The sequence below is a fragment of the Hibiscus syriacus genome, unplaced genomic scaffold, assembly GCF_006381635.1.
Source record: "Hibiscus syriacus cultivar Baekdansim isolate YM2019G1 unplaced genomic scaffold, ASM638163v2 tig00110678_pilon, whole genome shotgun sequence".
Taxonomy (NCBI): Eukaryota; Viridiplantae; Streptophyta; class Magnoliopsida; order Malvales; family Malvaceae; genus Hibiscus; species Hibiscus syriacus.
Genome location: NW_024062822.1, coordinates 1,493,013 through 1,506,678, shown reverse-complemented (window position 1 = coordinate 1,506,678; position 13,666 = coordinate 1,493,013). Strand labels below are relative to the sequence as shown.

Sequence of the window (13,666 nt, the reverse complement as noted above, 5' to 3'; positions counted from 1 at the left end):
GTCAATGGTCTGCTGATTGCTCCATAGTTTTTGAAAAGAATTCAGTAATATCCCATGATACCTAAAAATCCTCGAAATGTTTTAAGGTTCTTTGGTAGTGTCCAACTTTGTATTGCCTCGATTTTGCTCGTGACAGTCACTACTCCGTATGGGGAAATAATGTAGCCTGAATACTCCACATGTTTCTATCCAAAAATGCACTTGCTCGTTTTTGTCAAATAATTTGTTATCCAATAATAGTTGTAAAACCAATTCCAAGTGTTTCAAACGTTGTTTCCAACTACTACTATAAATCAATATATCGTACAAAAAAAACTAAGACAAACCTTTTCATATAAGGTGCAAAGAACTTGTTCATAAATGATTGAAATGTAACTAGAGGTTTATTAATCCGAATGACATTACTTTGAATTTGAAGTGAACATGATGGGTTCTAAATACTATCTTTTGTATGCCATCTTCCTTAACTCGAATATACCAATAACCAGATCGTAAATCAATTTTTGAAAATATCTAACTCCCGATAGTTCATCTAGTAAGTCTTCCACCACCAGAATAGGGAATTTGTTCTTGACTGTCATAGAATTTAGTTTTATGTAATCTAGACATAATATCCAAGTTTCATCTTTTATCTAACCGGTAAGTAAGGGGAAGCAAATAGGCTTTTACTGGTCTGAATGATAGAGGTTTTTAACATCTCGGTAATTTATTTTTCAACCTCTATTTTTTGATGATGTAAAAACCTATAGGGTCGTAAGTTAATTGATTGTACTCTTTGTTTCAATTGAATAACATAATTACGACTTCAATTTGGGGGTAAGTTTTTCGATTCAAGGAAGACTGCTTGCCGAAAATTGTTTGTAAGTCTGTTGGGATAACCGTTTCTTCCACTTAAGTATTTACCACATAAATTTCTCCCACTAATTTCTTATATTTCTATCATTCTTTGAAATTTCTCACATGAGCGAATCTTCATAACAGTGGATTTTCCCTCCTTATTTTCACTTTTTCTCCATCATTTAAAAATTTAATGTCATTTTATTAAAGTCCATGTTAATTGGACTATACTTTCACATCCAATCCATTCCAAGTATCATGTTTGAAACGATCTGATTTCTAGGTTAGTAGTTTTGGGCTAACCCGAAAGTGAGTTAAATAAACCATTTAGGCTTGCAAGAAGCCTTTGTCACAATTATGAAGAGAATTGGGCTTGGTTTGAGCTCACTATGATTTAAAAATGGTATTTTTAATTTGAGAGACCAAAGCTTTAAATTTCCCCTTAAATGTTGCAAAGGCTGATTTTTTTATGAGCACATGAGGTCAAAATAGGGGGAAAACACAAAAGGGGGTGACTCTCTCATGTCTCTTTTTCCTCACCATATTTCTCGTTCCTCATTCAAATTTTATTCTTCCTTCTTGGTATTTTGAACGAAGGTGACGACTTTGTTGGTGCCCATTCTTAGTATGATTTTCTAGAGGTAAGTTTAGAAATCACCATATTCTAAGCTCCATTTTAAGCCCCCAACCTTAGATCTCGACCATGGTTGGGTTTATATACAGTTTTATGGTTAGGGCTTGTGGGTGAGCCTAAAATCATTCTTAAACTCTAAAAGTTTCATTCTTACATTTATTAAGTTCTTAATTAAGTTGTTAACTCATTTCATTGATTGTTCTAATGAAAGGAGTGGGTGAAGGCTACAAAAGCAAGGGAAATGAGAAAGTGGTGATTGGTGAGCTTTGAGTTGATTCTTCAGCTTCTAGTAGAAAGGTTACATATTTCTAACCCTCCCCTACTACTTGTAGATCAACATGTGTAGTAATGATGCTTGTAAGAGTGTATGAGTTCTTGGGTGCATGGGTGCATTTTGGGTGATGGCATGAAAATTGATGTTTAATATTATTTATGCGTAAAGAAATGACCTTTCATGATTCTCTAACCATACATAAGCTTTAAACACTGTTTGGGGTCTTGGGGATACCTTAGGAGTGATTTAGGAGGTTTTGCTCGAGAAAAACAAGGTTTTCTGAGTTGATGGTATTGGTACTGCATAAACAGTATCGACAATGTTCTTCTTGATTGGGCAAATTTAAAGGAGTTGTGAGAAGATTATCAATACTTATTCAAGGAGTATCGATATTGTTAATGTGGTATAGATACTCGGAGGTCAGGTATTGATACTCGGGGACTTGATCAAATTCTAGTAGCTAAATTTGGTATCGTTACTCGTGGGAGTATCGATACCCAATAGGCCTGTAAACGAACCGAACTTTCAGTGAACCGTTCAGCGGGAAGTTTGTTTATTTCATTTGTTTATTAAATGAATGAATATGAACAAGATTTTATGTTCGTTTAATTAAATGAATGACCACGAACAAAAGGCTCGTTCATTCATTTACGTATATAAACGTTCGATAATATGTTCGTTTATGTTCGTTTATTTATGTTCATTTATGTTCAATTTTTATGTTTGTTTGTTTATGTTAGTTTATGTTCATTCGTTTATTTTCTTCAGACTCGTTTGAAATATTAAGATTTAATAAATTTTAACCCTAAACCCATTAATATTTTTAAACTCGATTAATTTTATACTCAAATAAAAAATACTCAAATCAATTAAAGAAAATATAAATCCTAAATTTATTTGAAAAGAAAAAAACTCTTCTCAAATATAAACTCAAAAAAATATGTTCGTTTGTTTATGTTCCTTTATTTGTGTTCGTTTACGTTTTTTTCATTTGTGTTCGTTTATCATTTAAAGAAAAAATAATGAATGAACACGAACAAGCTAAATTTCTTACTAAATGAACACGAACAAGCTAAATTTCTTACTAAATGAACACGAACAAGCTAAATTTCTTACTAAATGAACATGAACAAGAAATTTATTCATTTAGTTGCTTATGTTAATTCGTTTATTCGGTCAAAGTTAAATGGATGAACATGAACATACCCTCATTCGTGTTCGTTTGGTTCATTTACAGGCCTAATACTTAGGGTAGAGTATCGATACTCCCAATAAAGTATCGATACCGATGCATTTTTCAAAACATCGAAAATAATTTGGGTATTGATACTTATGGGAGTATCGATACTAAGGGTAGATTATCTATACTCTCAGGCTGAGTATCGATATTGAAGCTTTTTCGAAAACATTGAATATAATTTTAGTATTAATACTCGGGGGATTATCGATACCTCAGGAGGAGTATAGGTACCATCATGAATACTTAGGCTTAAAGCCTAGCTTGAGTCAAAAAGGTGAAAATGAGGGTTTATGTTGAGGGAAACATTTCAATAAGCTTACAAGTGAGAACCTTAATAAATTGTGTGACAACATATGATCTTAATGAGGTAAGATTCTATTAGACTTATTCCTTTGTTTGACACTCGAGAAATGACAAGGATGCCTGAGTCACTTTGTAGGACGATTGTGTGGTAGAACGAGGATTATTCAGATATATCCAATCTAGTGCCCAGGCCCTCAAATCACTACTTGAACCTGAGCTGATGTTAAGTGACCCAAATACATCCCGAGTACTCGAGAGGAGTATACTAGTTTGGCAAGATGTTGATGTTTGTGACTTAGACCTAGCCAGGGTACAATGGGAGGCTGATGTTATATGACTCAAATCCTATCTGAGGTACTTTTAGTAAGCAAATAAGGTTGTGAGTTTTGTGATGCTATGGTGACCCCGCATGCTTACTTTGTTGTGTGTATTAAATGTCCTCATGATTTTATAACTACACTCATTACATGCTCATCTGTTGAGCTCAGCATATGAAATGTGTTTACATGGGCAGGTTCTTAAGTTACAGTTCGAGGAGCTCGTTATCAGATTCAGAGTCCAGAGTTAATCAACTATCAGAGTACGTCTCGAGTATTATAGTAGCATGTACTATCATAGACCCTATTGTCTTATTGAGTCGTAACTCTATTTTAATTTATGTATTCTTAGAGACTATTGTGGGTGCTCCCCATATTTGTAAACATGATTATATTTGGTATTTTATCGTGTTTTGAATGTATGAATGGGTTAAATGATTTCAAAAAAATGGCTAGCCACTTAAGTGGTTTAGTGTAATATTTTAATCCTTCGAATTTTGGGTCGGATCAGATTAGGGTGTTACAATGTCACTTCCCCTGGTTGCAAGACTCGAAAATTGTGTTCAAATTTGTGGCCTTGCGTTTTCCATTGTAGTTGTTTAATAATGGATGAGTTGTACAGTTTATCTCCATTAGCTACTATAATAACCAAATGTTTATTGGACACGATCTCTGCACTAGCTTTTGCTCATGTCACAAAACTGTGGGTGTTACCCGTATCTATCAAAATACTGAATGGTTTTCAGTTGATAGATCCCAACATTCTTATTCTATTGTGACACACACACTACTTGTGATGGATTAAGAGAAATTTCCAGTGCTTCTTTTCCCTCTTTTGTTAGAACAATTTCATGTATACAATTTTGGATGTTTTTATCGCCCTCTTTTATTTCCTCTTCTAAGTTTTGCAATTCTTCTTCCATCATATTTAGTTGCTTGGGTTTGCTTTGGTGTCCTAAACCGAACTTGTCTCCACATCTAAAACACATATTATGGTTTATTTGGTAATCAATCAATCATTGTTTCTGGTTGTTTTTAGTATTATTTGGTTTCACCATTAATCTCATAGATAAAGTAGGAGGCTTGGAGGGAAAGTTCTGATTATTAGGGAAGTTTGTCTTATAAGGATCCCTGAACTTTTTCTCTATTTCTAAAGCGAGTTCGCATAATTTTGCTTTTCTATCTGCTTCTGCCATTGATTTTGGTTCCAAAACCTTGACTTTGTGCTTTAATTCGTCTTTGAAACCACTAAGAAATATAGAAACAAAATATTCCTCCCCTAGTTGTGAGTTCATTTGTAGCATATAGGGTTGTAGCTCTTCAAATCTATCCAGGTACTCGTCAACTGAAGTTTTTTGTTATAACTTATTAAATTCGTCTATAATACCTATATGTTCTCTATCAAAAAATCGATGAAAAATGTCTGCTACCAAGTTTTTGTTTAGTGGGTGTATTCATGTTACTTTGCGCTTTCGAGCCTAGTAACTTATACACCCTGTTCTCCTAGATAGAATGAATTTTTCTCGTATTCATTAATAACAATGACTTATAAGTAGGGGTGTGCAAATCCGTCCGGGTTGGAGATTTCTCGGTCCGTGTCCCGGCACGGATGTTCCGGGTACTTGGATTTTGCGAGTACCCGTAACTCGGGCACCCGGATACCTGATTTTTTTTCTTCAAATTATTAAATAAAAAAACACACAAATTTAAATGTTCAAAACTTCGAATTACATAGTCCAACATCGAAACACAAAATTTAAAAATTCGAAATACAAAATCTAATAATCTATAATATAAATAAAACATAAAAGTTCATAGCTAACTAGATGAGTAGATACTAGATACAATCAACTTGATACTTTAATCATGAATTGAATTTATTATCATTACTACACTTCTTCATTTGCCATTCTCTTTTCCTACAAGCAATTCTTTCATTAGATATAAATAAACCATAAGTTTACAACAACCAATAAGTTTAAATATATTGATTGGCTATGAAATTAATCACATGTTTATCCTAGTAAACTAACTTCCTTTAGTAAATCAATGACTCATATTTAACCTAAACACATACACCTCTCAGTAAATGCATTTAAACTATTGTGAGGACATGGATTCTAACTCTCGTGGAAACCATGAAGTAAATTTGAGAACTATCTATTCCATTTCCATATCAACAACTCGAACTAAATTAGAGTTTCGTCTCCATGCTTGCTTCTTTTAGCATTTAATTAATTCCTTGCATCTAACAATGTACATAAATATTAAGTAAATTAGCAATAAGCTTCAGAAAATTGGTCCCCATTTCTATTATTTTCTTGTTAATAATGTTAATAATATCCCAAGCATATTTAGGTGCCGGCCCCATGTAATCATATCAATTACTTGGCTTGCAATATAGTAGATGCCACTGTCTGATTAGGAAATCAAGTGCAATATTGATGAATTTCAAGTGTTTATCATGAATATTAAGAATATAGCACGTTACCGTTGTTAAATAATTGCATTATTTAATTTTGTTTATGAAAATTAGTAAGTGGTTTTAGAAAATTATTGTTTTAATTATTTATATTATTTATTTATTTATTGTTAGAAAAAAATTTGATAATTTTAGAGCTTTAAATGAGAAATTGATTCAAGCGTTGTTGAGGAAAATGTAGAACCAATTGTTGGTTCGTATATGAGCAGACGTGCACAATGTTTGTAACGTTAATGTCCGAACCGGTCGGGCTCTTTGTGGGTTTGCGAATGTTTTAACTCAAATGTGGGATATTTTCCTTAAATAGAACAGATCTTTTCAAAATCTATTTTGGAATTAAAAGGATAAATATTAAAATGTTCCTTTAACTAAAACATTAATTTTGAAAATTGATTGGTTGCTTGATTCTCATTAATGTTTTATTGGGTCAAAAATTTTCAATTGTTCACAATTAAATACCGTGTAAACCTACTAGGTTAATTAGAATTAAAAACAACTCAAAAAGTTTTCTCCTCTAGTTTTTTTCATTGATAGAAGAAGACAATGAATAGTTCATATATTTAAATAGACCCTTCTTTGCTTTATAAATATAATTTAAATCTATTTATTTGTTTTTATTTTTAGAATACAAATTAATAAAATATAAAATGGATATAAGACAATACTTAATTAAAAAATTATTCATTTAATAATAAAATTTCATACATATTTAATATCTCAAACATCCATTAAACGTGTTAAAACCTAAAATCTCAAAAGATAAGAATCCCTTCAACACTATGCCATAGATATATAAAGTTGATGGCTCGTATAGCAAAATATATACATGTTCGCATATAAAAGCATTTATTTATCTATTAGTTTTACTTTGGTGGTATATTTGAAATATATAACTATGTGAATGTGATATATAAAATTATGATTTTTTTATTTTTTAAAAAAATATGATTTTTTTGTTTAATACTGTACAAAGGGTTAAGTTTGTTCCACCATACTTTCGAACAAACATCGAATTTATAGGGTTCACGACATTTTTTAATGAGACAAATAATATAATCACGTTTAAAAAAATTTTAAAAAATGAATTAAAATTTTAAAATTCAATAGTAATCAACAGTAATAGTCAATGGCAACCGATGACAAGATATTTTTAATCACGGGCTAGATTGATATTTTATATAATATTTAAATATTAAATTAATATTTTATTTAATTTTTTGGAGTAAAATTTATTTTTTAAGAATAATACTTTTTTTTAAATTACTGAAATGACACTAAAATAACATTATTTACCATTACGACATCTTTTTAAGACACGTTTCCTATGTCAACATTTCAAAAGTCAAATTGATATTTTTATTTCTTTTATATTGGGCCAAAAATTGTACGACTTCTATTTTAAAAAATATTATGCACGATACATGTTTTGACATGTAATTGCACGAGCATGAGTACAAGCACGAGTCAATCAAACGATTCTAGCAGCGTGTGTTTATAAACCTTAACTTTAATCACTCAATCATTATTTGTTTATAAAACTATATTGAAAATTTTAAAACAATTTATATCAGTAACGTAAGATTTGACAATATTAGGATAAAAATTTATTAATTTTGAACTATTAAATACATCTTTAATTTGATTGAACTCGTATTAGTACAATAATTAAAGATAATTTTAAATATTGGGATCACGAATATTTTATAAGAAAAACACTTTTCTTTAATTGTCAAACTAATATAAGTTTGATCAAGTTTAAGAATTATCTTTAACAACTTAAGATCAACAAATTTTTGTTTAGATATTCTCAAATTTCCATGGCTTATATATGAGTTTTTTACGTAATTTAATATAATATTTTAAACCTACACTTATTAAGTTATTAAAGTTATATATACATATTGTTGATGTGATCATCCAAAAAGACATCAACTCATATAATTATGTGTCTTCAATATGTACTGCACTCATTTTTTTAATAAAATTCATATAATATTATTCTAATATTTTCATTTTTCCATTTTGATCCTAGACCACATAATCGTTGTAAAAATAGTCTAAATATCTAATTAAATTAATATTTTATCTAAATTTTAAAAATTAATTTAAGATTTAATATCTTACTAATATATCATGTCATCAAACTAACATTAGTAATACTTAAAATCTCAATAATAAAAAATATTATATATAAAAATATAAATAGTAAATACTTTAATTTTTAAATTTGGATATTTTACCTTCATTGAATTTGATTGGCGAATTATATAATATAAACAAACCCTACACCCATTGGGTTTCAGAACAAAGAGAGGCACAAAAATGACAAATATTTATTTATAAGCTAGGAAAGAGAAAATAACACAAAAAATAATAAAAATATGTATGTTACTAAAAATGGAAGAGATTGATTGTGGATGGTTTTGGCTACAAGTTTTCAACTCAAAATTGCCTCCTCTATTCTGCATTCAGCAGCTGAGTTTTCCCGTCTTCTCTAACCCTTTCCTTCCTTCCTTCCTTCCTTCCTATTACCATCTTTAAGCTAACTCACAATTCTCTTTGCTTTCCTTTTTTTTCCTTTTCCAAAACCTCTTTTCTTTAATCCTTCCCTCATTGTTTATCTACAAAGTGAAGGGAGAGAAAAGATCGAGGCTTTTCCTAGTTTTCTCTCTGAATTTTTTGGGTTTTCTTTTGTTTGGTGAGGATATTTTCTTAAGTTTGTTGTTTCTTTTTGGTGGAGATAATAAGCTGAGAAAGAGGAAAAAATGTGGGATCTCAATGACTCGCCGTATCAACAACCGAGAGACGATGAATCCGAGGGCTGTTGTTCGTCTCAGAAGACTTCCGTAGATGGTGATGAAGACAAGGGAAAACGGATCGGATCCATGTCGAATTCAAGTTCTTCAGCTTTGGTGGTCGAGGATGGATCGGAAGAAGAAGATGGTGAGCGAGTTAAAGCGGGGTTAAAGAAGAGAAGTAGCAGGATTTTCGGTTTCTCGGTGCCTCATGAAGAAGAAGAAGAAGAGTGCTCCATGGAGAGTGAACCGGCTCACGTGACCCGGCAGTTCTTCCCTCTCGATCAAGACCAGGAAACGGGTTCTTCTTCAGGGTTCCCCAAGGCTCACTGGGTAGGCGTCAGATTCTGCCAATCGGAGCCTCTCGCACCGGAAAGATCCGGTGAAGGTTCAAACCCGATGAAGAAAAGCAGGAGAGGACCTAGGTCGAGAAGCTCGCAGTATAGAGGAGTTACCTTTTATAGAAGAACTGGCAGATGGGAGTCTCATATTTGGTTAGTTTTACTTATTTAAATCACAACAACAAGACTTGGAATTTCATTTTCTTTCTTACCATATTTAAGCCAATCAGAATTTAAGGTGTTTTTGGGTTTGTCATTTGACGTACAGGGATTGTGGAAAACAAGTTTATTTAGGTATGAGAACTGTCCTTTTTTTTGCATCAGTTGTATTGGTTTTTCTCAGACAAGTTTCGTGTCTGATTTCTTCGTTTTCTCGGCTGAGTTAGGTGGATTTGACACGGCACAAGCGGCTGCTCGGTGATCTCTCCACTCTCAACCACATCTCTTTCTTTTATCACACAAAAAACAGTGGGGAAAAGAAAAAACTTAACAAAAACTTAATATGTATGGCAGTGCATATGATAGGGCAGCAATCAAGTTCCGGGGATTAGAGGCCGATATAAACTTTAGCATCGAAGATTACAAGGAAGACTTGAAACAGGTTATCTTATGACACAAGTAGTTTATCTCATCTTGTCTTACAAAAAGGTAAAAATTCTTTCTGTCTTTGTTGCATAACAGATGAGTAACCTAACCAAGGAAGAATTTGTGCATGTTCTTCGCCGACAAAGCACCGGTTTTCCCAGAGGAAGCTCCAAATATAGAGGAGTTACTTTACACAAATGTGGGAGATGGGAAGCCAGAATGGGCCAATTTTTAGGCAAAAAGTATCCCCCTTTTATTTTCTTAACCCTTGTATTCATAGCAAATAATATTATTGTTTCTTCATCGAGCTGTTCAATTGTCTTCATACAGGTATGTTTATTTAGGCTTGTTTGACACCGAGATTGAAGCAGCCAGGTTCGTGTATTTCCTCCTTTTTTCATCTTCTAAGTTAAAATACTTATAGTCTTCTGGTCCATTATTGTAGGGCATATGACAGAGCTGCAATTAAGTGCAATGGCAAAGACGCTGTTACTAACTTTGATCCCAGCATATACGAAAACGAATTTAATAATTCTGGTGGTAAGTAAATTAAATTCCATCGTATTATTCATTAATCGTTTTCTCTTTCAAAGATTTAGATGCTAAATCCTTCTTGTTGTTTAGAAACGTCCGGTAACGCCGGAGATCACAACCTGGACTTAAGCTTAGGGAATTTGAACTCGAACAATGTGAAAACTGTGACGGGCAGGCAAAGTGGTATGGGTTATAGCGAGGAAGAAACAATGCTGCTGTTGAGTCAAACGCACATTCAATCTCCAGCTTCAGCTAGGTATAATAATGGACAGTTTAAGAGACCTGGAGAGATGTTTCAGATTACTCCTCCATACATTAATCCATCAACTTATCAGGTTTGTGTGTAACTTATGATTGAGAAAATTAACACAAAATTACTTTTTTTTTATAACGTTTTTGTGTGGGTGAATTATTAGATTCATTTTCCAAGGAGCAGCAATGGAGGCGGAATTGGGTGTGATCTTTCACTATCAAGCGGTGATCATCAACAGTTGTTTGGAAATTCTGCAGCATCATCAGGATTCCCATCGCAGATTACACCTTCTTCTCCAACTTGGCTTCGCCGAAAAGGCTTCCATTCACTCATCTAAGGAAAAAAAACACTACCCTCGCTAACAATCTTATTGGATGTTTTTTTATCCTTCTTTTTTTACTTCAAGTTCCGACTTTTTTTGGCGTTGCCTTTAATGGCATTGCTTTGCAGCCTTGTACAGTTTTATATATAATAATAATAATAATAGAATAATTATATGATTGATCACTTATATTTTTATGTTTTTATTTTGTTTTTTTATTTTATTTTAAAAATATAATATATAATTTTTTTTTATTTAATTAAAATATGATCATCACGAATTAATTATCGTTAGACTATTAAAGATTTGAGTTGTTACAGTAACTAAATAAAATAGAAAATATATCTTTTTCACTTGAATTGGGGTAATTATATTGATTAATCGTTATGTTTGTGTTTTTCTCATTAATACTATTGGTTAATTATCGTTAGATCATTAACGATTTGTTGAACTGGACGAAATTAAAATAAAATAGAAAATACAATATATCTATGTAGATTGTATGTGGATTAAATTAAAAAAAATTGATATAAATGTGAAATAAAAAGGTGTAATCAATTATCATTTTTCTTTAAATCCTTAAAATAAAGTCCCCTTTAAAATACTTTTATTTAAATTCCTAAAACAACACCATTTTTATATCCCTAGCCACCATTAAAATCCTAAGAAAAAGGAAAAGGCAAAAAAACACGTCAACGATAAAGAATATTATAAAATTAAGTATTGATGACTTCAACTCGTTCTCCACAATGACAAATAGGTGTTGTTTTAGGATACTAGTTATTCACAACTCATTCTCACATTTTTTTTTGTTGTGGAGAACGAGTTGAAAATATCATTGTTTGATTCCATAATATTTTTCTTCGTCTGTGTGTCTTTCTCTTCTTCTTCTTAGGATTTTAAGGACTTTTAGGGATATTAAAAGGGTGTTGTTATAGGTTTCAATTTTATACCAATTTTTTTTTAAAAAAAAACTTAATCCATGTATACTCCAAGCGAAAATGATGTATTTTATGTTTTATTTAACTTTTGTGTAAGTTCAATAAATTGTTTATGGTTTAAGGATAGTTAACATGTGCTTAATTAAATAAAGACAAAAGCGACATATATTATGTTTTTTAAAACTAGTAAGAAAAAGTGGACAAAATAAAAAATATAAGTTATCAATCATGTATTTAACCTAATTCACGTGGAGACATGTATTTTATATTTTATTCAATTATCGTGGCAACTCAGCAATTATTAATGATCTAACGATAATTAACATATGGTGATCATATTTAAATTAAATAAAAATATAATGATCATGATCATATATTATATTTTTTTGAAATTAATAAATAAAAGTAGAGAAAGCACAAATATAAATGATAATGTAATTAATCTTAAAAACAGCATTTTTATATTGAATGTGCAACTTGTCATTTATGTCCTTTGAATCACTTCTCTCAAACCAAAAGCACTCGGACATGTGTGGTTATAATGACAAGATGGACTTTTTTGTCATTTTAACCCTTCCTCTTCACTCTATCCCATGCGTATTTTGCTTTACATAGGACGTCTTGTTGGGGGGGAAAGAATGAAGAGAAGGCACCGATTGGGTATCAGCATAAGCATCGAAAGGAAATATTATTTTTATTAGAGAATTGGAATTTGAATGTATATACATGATAAATATATGTTATTAATTGATTAAAAAATTAAATAAACAGTTTATATAATTATTTAAATTATTAAAAAAGTTTAATATAAAATATATAGGAATAAAACCCTAATAGTAGTCATCTTAACTAATTAAACTAATCATCTTGAAGAAAAAACAATTTCATTGGCCAAGGAGGTTAGGGTTTCCTCAAATCTCATTTTCAATGGCCTAGGGTATGATAAAAAATGGAAGGATTGTTAGTGGACAAGTTCACCTTTATTTATTGATTTGGAATTATTTAAAAAGGTTTAAGTTTTTAAAGATACTATTTAAAAATTTATACAAATTAAATATATATTCTTTAGTATTTTCTTATTCTCACTTAAATTGTCCTTATTGATTTTTTATCAAAATTTTTCAACTTTAACTCATTATTATTTAAAATTTATTATTCATAAAAATATGAAAAATTATATTTCAAAAACATTCAATTGAGTAATTCTAAAATATGCATTTTATAAAATTTAATTTTTAAAATATTTAAAACAAACATGATCAAAATTTAAAAAAATTAACTTTAAAAAAATAATAAAATACAAATTTAATGAGACGGATATGATATATTTTTTGAGGAGTCTACAATTCCTTTATAATTTCACCGGTGAAGATTGTACGAGGAAGTGAAGGGTCTTGTTAGGGGTGAGTGTTTAATCGAGTACCATAAAAAATTGAGAGACTCGATTCAAACTTCAACTAAACTTGAAAATCAATCTACTGATTACTAAAAATTTTGAGTTATTCGATTTGTGTTTTACAACTCAATTTGAACTTGAATTTTTTTCGAGCCAAGTCGAGTTTATGAAATTACAATTCATAATCAATTCAAATCGATTTTTTTCAAGTTAAATAGAGTAAAAAAAAATTAAATTTTCGAGTCGAATCGAGTTTTACATACCCTTAATATTTGTGTCTTTGGGATGAAAATTCCCTCCTTCCCATAAAGCATTATTTTTTTGGTTTGGATGGTGAAAGATGTTTAATATATGGTATTTGCATCAGTCTAGTTGTTAATAATTTTAATGTCCATTAGCAATATGATAAAGG

General features: G+C 30.8%; 1 protein-coding gene across 1 annotated transcript; it reads left to right on the top strand.

Moving 5' to 3' along the window:
• Positions 1-8,573: 8,573 nt before the first annotated feature.
• LOC120138060 (floral homeotic protein APETALA 2-like) lies at positions 8,574-10,934 on the top strand. The gene is made up of 9 exons (XM_039153669.1): positions 8,574-9,376; positions 9,492-9,517; positions 9,610-9,640; positions 9,737-9,824; positions 9,905-10,050; positions 10,139-10,183; positions 10,254-10,348; positions 10,433-10,677; positions 10,759-10,934. The coding sequence occupies exons 1-9, from the start codon at positions 8,853-8,855 to the stop codon at positions 10,930-10,932; spliced, it is 1,374 nt and encodes a 457-aa protein (XP_039009600.1). The 5' UTR covers positions 8,574-8,852; the 3' UTR covers positions 10,933-10,934.
• Positions 10,935-13,666: the final 2,732 nt, after the last annotated feature.